Consider the following 6,000-nt stretch of genomic DNA (forward strand, 5'->3'; position numbering starts at 1 on the left):
TAGGAGCACACAACTGGCAAGCAGCTGTGGGCCAGGACCCCTGCTCCAAAGGGTGTGTCAGGGGAGACTGGGCTAAGCTGCGGCATCTCTGAGCTGATATTTAGCACAGCAAATCCAGGCACATCCTGTAATTCTGTTTTGCATGAAGAACGATAGGTCACACATAAGTCGTATCAGCTCCGCTCGGGCACACACACAGTACCCACCCTCCCTGGAACCGTGACCTGAAAGACAGAATAGCCACATAGACTCACACCTAGAGATTTAAGACCCAAGACCATGGGACATAGAAGAGCCTAATCCAAACAGCCTATGGATGCCAGGAATGTTGCCATCCTCCTGTGACCCGATAGGAGCATGGCTCAGGAGAGCAGGCATTCTGTTTCTTCTTTAGCTTAAAAATTATCTTAACGCCTATTGGCTTTCACTTAGGACACTAAGCCTTCCCGGGTGGAAAAATGGCTTCTCAGGGTTGGAAGGGCACTGTTGTTTTCTCATCACACAATACTGGAAGCAGGGGTATCCTGGGATCCAGGAATCAGTGGTTGGGAGATCATTGACCCTTTGCCTATTCTCCATGCTGGGGCTCTGAGGCTGTTGAGGAGAAGCAGTGGGGAGACCATGCGGGAGGCGCTCCGAAGGGTTCAAAGGCATTGGTTTCATCGGAGTGTTAACAATCCAGCATACCCAGCAATCTCATTTCTAGAACTTGCATCTTCTCCCCTTCTGGGAAAGCCAAGATTCTGAGCAGTGAGATGACAGTTTGAAGGAAAAAATAAAATGCAACATCAGTTATGAAAATCTAAAAAATCAAAATCCAAGGTGAGAAAGCATAAGAGTTTCTGCTTATATAAGGCCACCAGCCTCTCAAAGACACCCAGCTGATACATTTGTACAAATATTCTACCCCAGTACATCGGGACTTGTTTCCAAACGGTTCCCATCTATCTCCCTACCCCCTCCAAATTTTTCCACATAGTTAGAAGAGAGCTAAAGTCCTGTCATTCATTCTCCTCATCTCGATGCTGAAATTGTGTGGACTCTGTGTGTGTGTGTATATGCGTATGTGTTTAGGACAAGGGCTCCAGCCTGGACCCTCAGCAGCACTTTAATGCACTTGACGTGGGCACCTTGGGCCTTAACACCAGTCACTCGCCATCAGCGTCCTCCAGAAGTTCCCACAAATCCTCGCACACGGCCGTGTCAGAACCCGCCTGTGAGTGATCTGCCATGGATGGCGAGGGGGTGGGCACCCCACCTGGGGCAATGGGGGGGTGGAGCCTGGCAAGGGGTCCCGGGCCTGAGCAGAAGGAGGGCAGTCCGTGGCTTCAGAGTGGAAGCTACCTTCCAATTCACACTCGTTCTCACTCCCTTGCCCGTGGGCTTCCTGCCCTCCCCTTCTCCCCGCTCCCCCAGCAGACAGAAAGCAGGGGACACTCACTTCCTATAGCCTAGCTGGGCTTGAGTGACTCTGGGAGTTGGGAGATCAGGCAGGTGGTCGAACCAGACGGTGGACATGAGCCGTGGGGATGGTTTTCTGTCATCTGTCTGCTCCCAGGTGAGGCTGGAGGCTAACAGAACTTGCTGGACTTTCTTTTGTCAGAGAGCCCAACCAGGCCCTTGTCTCATGTACACCATAGTCATGTTTCCCCTCTTTTGATAAGAAAACTGGTAAGTATGTGTGAGTCAGGAAGGTGACTGGTTGCTTTCTTACAGCTACTCCAAGCAAGCTGATGACAGAGGCCAGCGCCACCGCTTTGCCAAGATCGGCCACGCTGCCCCAAGAGCTCCCCGTGCCAGGGCTCAGCCAGGCGGCCTCCATGCCGGTATGTGTGTGACTCGAAACTTCTCGCCCAGGGGTGCCCCAGTGGCTAGATCCCAAGACAGCATGCTACCTCTTCACAAAGAACCAACTATACCTGGACACTGAGAGTGTGGGGTGGTGGGCAGGAGTGGGAAGCTAGGTCATTTAATTAGCAACTAATTGGAAATTATTTTCTTCCAAAATCAACACAGCTGTATAATCAAAGAATGCAAAATCCAAATGAGTTTTAAAGATTAAGCTGGAAACCTCAAACAAGGGGTCACACCCCCGAGTCTCTGAGGGTACATGAGCCCTGTTTCACCCCAGTGGAAATGTTTGAGATATCTGTGTCAACAAAAATGTACCTCTGCATATATCAGGCAGGGTCCCTGATCTACGCCAGACCTCTCCAAAAGGTCATGGAATGAGCGGCCTTTTAGTCAGCATGCTGGCTGTATGCAGAATCACTGATGTACAATTCTATGGTAATCTGTTTCCTCGTAAGGGATCACCTCAGACTTAAGGGTGTAAAGCAAAGTCCTTTCTCACATTCACAGGATTCAAAACTAGCATGGCGGGGGCTGGGGGTGGGGGGGGTGTTCTGACTCCTCTCTGCCTGGTGTCAGAGGCGCCACCAGCCCAGGCTGGGAAATTCACATTCCAGGTGTATCTGTGCTCACATCTACAATCCACCCTGCACTTACATGGGCCTCCCCCTGCCTTAGAGCTAAGCTTCTCCAGGCATGGCAACTGGGTTCCAAGAAGAAATGTCTGGGGAGGGGGCTTTCCATGAGAGCCAGGCAGAAGCTCCGTGGCTTTCTACAACCTAGCCTTAGAAGCCCCACTGTGTCACCTCTGCCATTGCTCTTGGTCAGAGCGGTCACAGCTCACCCACAGAGATGGACATAGACCTCCACCTCAGGATGGGAGACATGTCCCAGAATTTCAGGAGCCATATCCAGATCATTGCCAACTACCTCATACCCATCCCTCACTGACATTTTGGGGATGGGAATGAACATACCATCTTCCTACTTGCCCTCTCCATGCACATCCTACTTGGAAAGGTTGGGTGACAAGTTTTATTTTCAAATCAAACATGGCAAAGACCATGAACATCATTCTTCCAGCACTTGGCTGTCCAATAAAACTACTTTCTGCCACTGATGAGGACACAGTTCTTGTCCCTTCTTACAGTGCTGGAGACGCAATCAGGAGACTCCAGACCAGATTCTGGGTGTCCCTGTGCCTGGGATTTCTCCCTCAGAACCTGGCCTCCCAGTGTTGTCTGGGGTGAAACAGCACCAGTATTCACTGCCTGGAGGAATGAATGGCTACAGAAATGCAGGGCACTAATGCACGTCCGTCTGCATGCGTGTTGGGCAGAAAGGACCGCACACAAAGCCAACACTGGCTATTAGCACAACCCCATTCGTACAGCTCAGGTGACACGGCTCAGTTTGGGAGAAGAGCAACCAAATCCACCAAGAATGGAGTCTAGAACAGAAGGAACAGAAGCAAGGGGGTTGGGGGTGGAGATGACCTGCAGAGCTCCGGCGCATGGCGATGGCCTCGCAGGGCCCATGGTGGTGGGGAGGCATCACAGACCCCACGGGACTCCAGGACCTTGTCAAGAGCATGCTGTACCCTTCACCAGCTGTGTGTCAGCTGGGACTCTGTGTCCTGCAAGGGCAACACCATAACCTACCTTCTAGAAGTGAGCTCTTCATTCTTGGGCAGAGCATCTCCTTCAACCCAAAGAACCCAGCTGACTGAGAGCACCCATGGACCTCTGGAACAGCCCAGAAATGGTGTTTGTTAACAAACGCCCTCTCTTCCCCAGGCTCCCCTGCCAGCCCCGTCGTCCTGTGACCTCACACAGCAGCTCCTGCCCCAGACCATCCTGCAGAGCCCCTCTGCCCCCATGACACAGGTGAGTCTGGGACTCCAGAAAAGGGAAAGCTGGTGGTTGCCCTTCCCCCAAGACGTAACACGTGGTAGCCCCTTGAAGGGGAACGTACGTGCTTGTGCCGAAGTATATGTCCAATCTAAGATCCTGAGATGGGGAATGTTTCTCCCCTGGGCCTGTGGGTCATGCCGAGCTGTGAACTCCATCCTATACCTGTCCCTCCGGCTCTCATCATTTCCTTAATCTTCGTTCATCTCTCTGCCACTTTTCTCCATTCCTCTTACTTTTTATGACTCCAAATTGGTTATGTTATTTTAGGAAAAGTTGAAATTGGGCCAAATGTCATAGGGAGACAGCAAAATTATAAGAGCTGTGAGTCCAGTACTATAAATATCACATTAGGGTGGTGTTTTTTTTGTTTTGTTTTTTGGTTTTTTTTTTTTTTTTTTTGGTAAAGGATCATGGTTTTGCTGAGTAATTCCTTCGTTTCAGCAACAGTCAGTGAGTTACTATTTGGGTCGGGAAGTGAGCAAGCGTCGGGGGCCCAGAGGTGCTTGTAACTCAGCCCTTGCTGTTAGTAGTCAGGGTTCAGGGGAGGGCTGGGCATATAAACAGACCTAGGAGAGGGTGTGTGTTTGCAGAACCAGTATGAAAATAGAAAAAAAACCATCCCCCCACCCTAGGAGGTGATGCCTGAGCTGGGCCTGGAAGAATGGGTTGGAGGTTGCCAGCTGGAGGATCCACAGGGATGAGGGTCATGGGATCTGGGTCTGGCTGAATCAAGCCGCAGTTCTTTTATTCCGTGGCCTGGGAGGGTGGTGGAGCTGATTGTCCTACACTCCATCTAGGCCAGTGTCTGCTTTCTGTTCCTTTATGGGGTCTTGGTCCCACTCTCTCCCCACAAGGCGGTCCCAGGTAGCAGCGGTTCACCAAACGGCCGCACTCTTGCGGAAGTGTGGACTTTTGTGTCGGTGCACACCTGTCACCACTGATGAAAACTCTTTATGACATAGGTCCCCCTAACAGTGGTCTCAAATGCTTTCCTAGAATAAGAAAGACACCTGCTAGCACGTGCTCCTCTCTAGAGTTAAGCTGGGAGGATGTAAAAACAACTCATCCAGAGTCAACTAATTAAAATCGACTATATTCATCCTCATTAGGAAAAAAAAAATTCTCTTTAAATTTCCAAGGCACATTTGGTATGAAATTAGTAACTTTTCCCATCCAAAGACACCTAAAATGAGAGGCCCTCTAACTTCCGGGCCTTGCATATGTGAAGGAATGTCTTTGTTTTATAATGCATAATGATGTGATTAAGGTCTTCTTCAAATTCTATTTTTTCATGTATGGAACATTATTTTAATTAACAATAACAGTTCTTGGTCTGTTAGGTATATTAAACTTAACAATAACCACATTCTTTAAGACATTCTTGCATAATGCTGACCTTTCAAGTCAGCTGTTTTCGTACCTGCTCTGTGTAAGACAATGGATTCTACCATTTTCTCTCTTCCCATTCACGGATGTTACTGCTCTGCACCCTCTCACAGAAAGGGAAAAAACAAAATCTGAGAAATGGTTATCTGGGTAACTGGTGGTTTTGCTTTCATACTGTTTTTCTAAAATGTCTGTAAGTTAGCGTCAAGGTCTTTTCAAAAAGGCCATGATCAGAAATAGAAAAAGAGACTAATGCTTGGGTGTCCTGGAATGCCTTAAGAAAATCAGGATGATACTAGAAGTACTTAACACTTAGGAAGCACAGTGCCAGCCCCTCCCTGACTGCCCAGCCCCCTCCTGCTTCCCTTTGGAGCCAATTGGGCAACCCGGAGTGTCCTTTCTACTGGATGTGAAAGGCCTAGTCGCTAGTGTTTCCTGACTTTGTAGGACCTGCCACGGAAGCTTTTGTGTTGTGTTGTGTTGTGTTCTGTTTTGTTTTTAATTTCATACCTGGTAGAACTCTTTACTTTCTCAAACAAATTCTCTTTCAAAAAACCCAGCTCAGTGTTTTGATCACTTACATTCTGTTGAAGTTTTTGCTGATACAGTCTGGCAGGGCACAGGTATTTTTAAACTCGTGTTGAACAGCAGAACTTTTTATTTTAAATGAAGTCTGAAGCCAGAGATGCTCTGATTGAGATGGAACTAGGAGGCGGGGGAGGTGTTGCTGGCAAAACCTCTTGGCCTGCCTTCCTCCCCGCCGCCCCCCCCCACCATCCCTCGCTCCAGACTTCACTTAAAATAAAACGTTCTGCTGTTCAACACGAGTTTAAAAATACCTGTGCCCTGC

The 6,000-nt window shown here is 49.0% G+C and overlaps 1 protein-coding gene across 3 annotated transcripts in view; it reads left to right on the plus strand.

The window, feature by feature from the left end:
- NPAS2 (neuronal PAS domain protein 2) overlaps positions 1-6,000 on the plus strand; it is a 153,228-nt gene that overhangs the window by 131,469 nt on the left and 15,759 nt on the right. For all 3 annotated transcript variants that reach the window (XM_059406269.1, XM_059406268.1, XM_059406270.1), the window contains exons 13-15: positions 1,075-1,216; positions 1,717-1,826; positions 3,648-3,737. In XM_059406269.1, coding sequence (XP_059262252.1) covers positions 1,075-1,216; positions 1,717-1,826; positions 3,648-3,737 — 342 coding nt within the window. The remainder of the gene's footprint in view (positions 1-1,074; positions 1,217-1,716; positions 1,827-3,647; positions 3,738-6,000) is intronic.

The sequence above is a fragment of the Mustela nigripes genome, chromosome 7, assembly GCF_022355385.1.
Source record: "Mustela nigripes isolate SB6536 chromosome 7, MUSNIG.SB6536, whole genome shotgun sequence".
Taxonomy (NCBI): Eukaryota; Metazoa; Chordata; class Mammalia; order Carnivora; family Mustelidae; genus Mustela; species Mustela nigripes.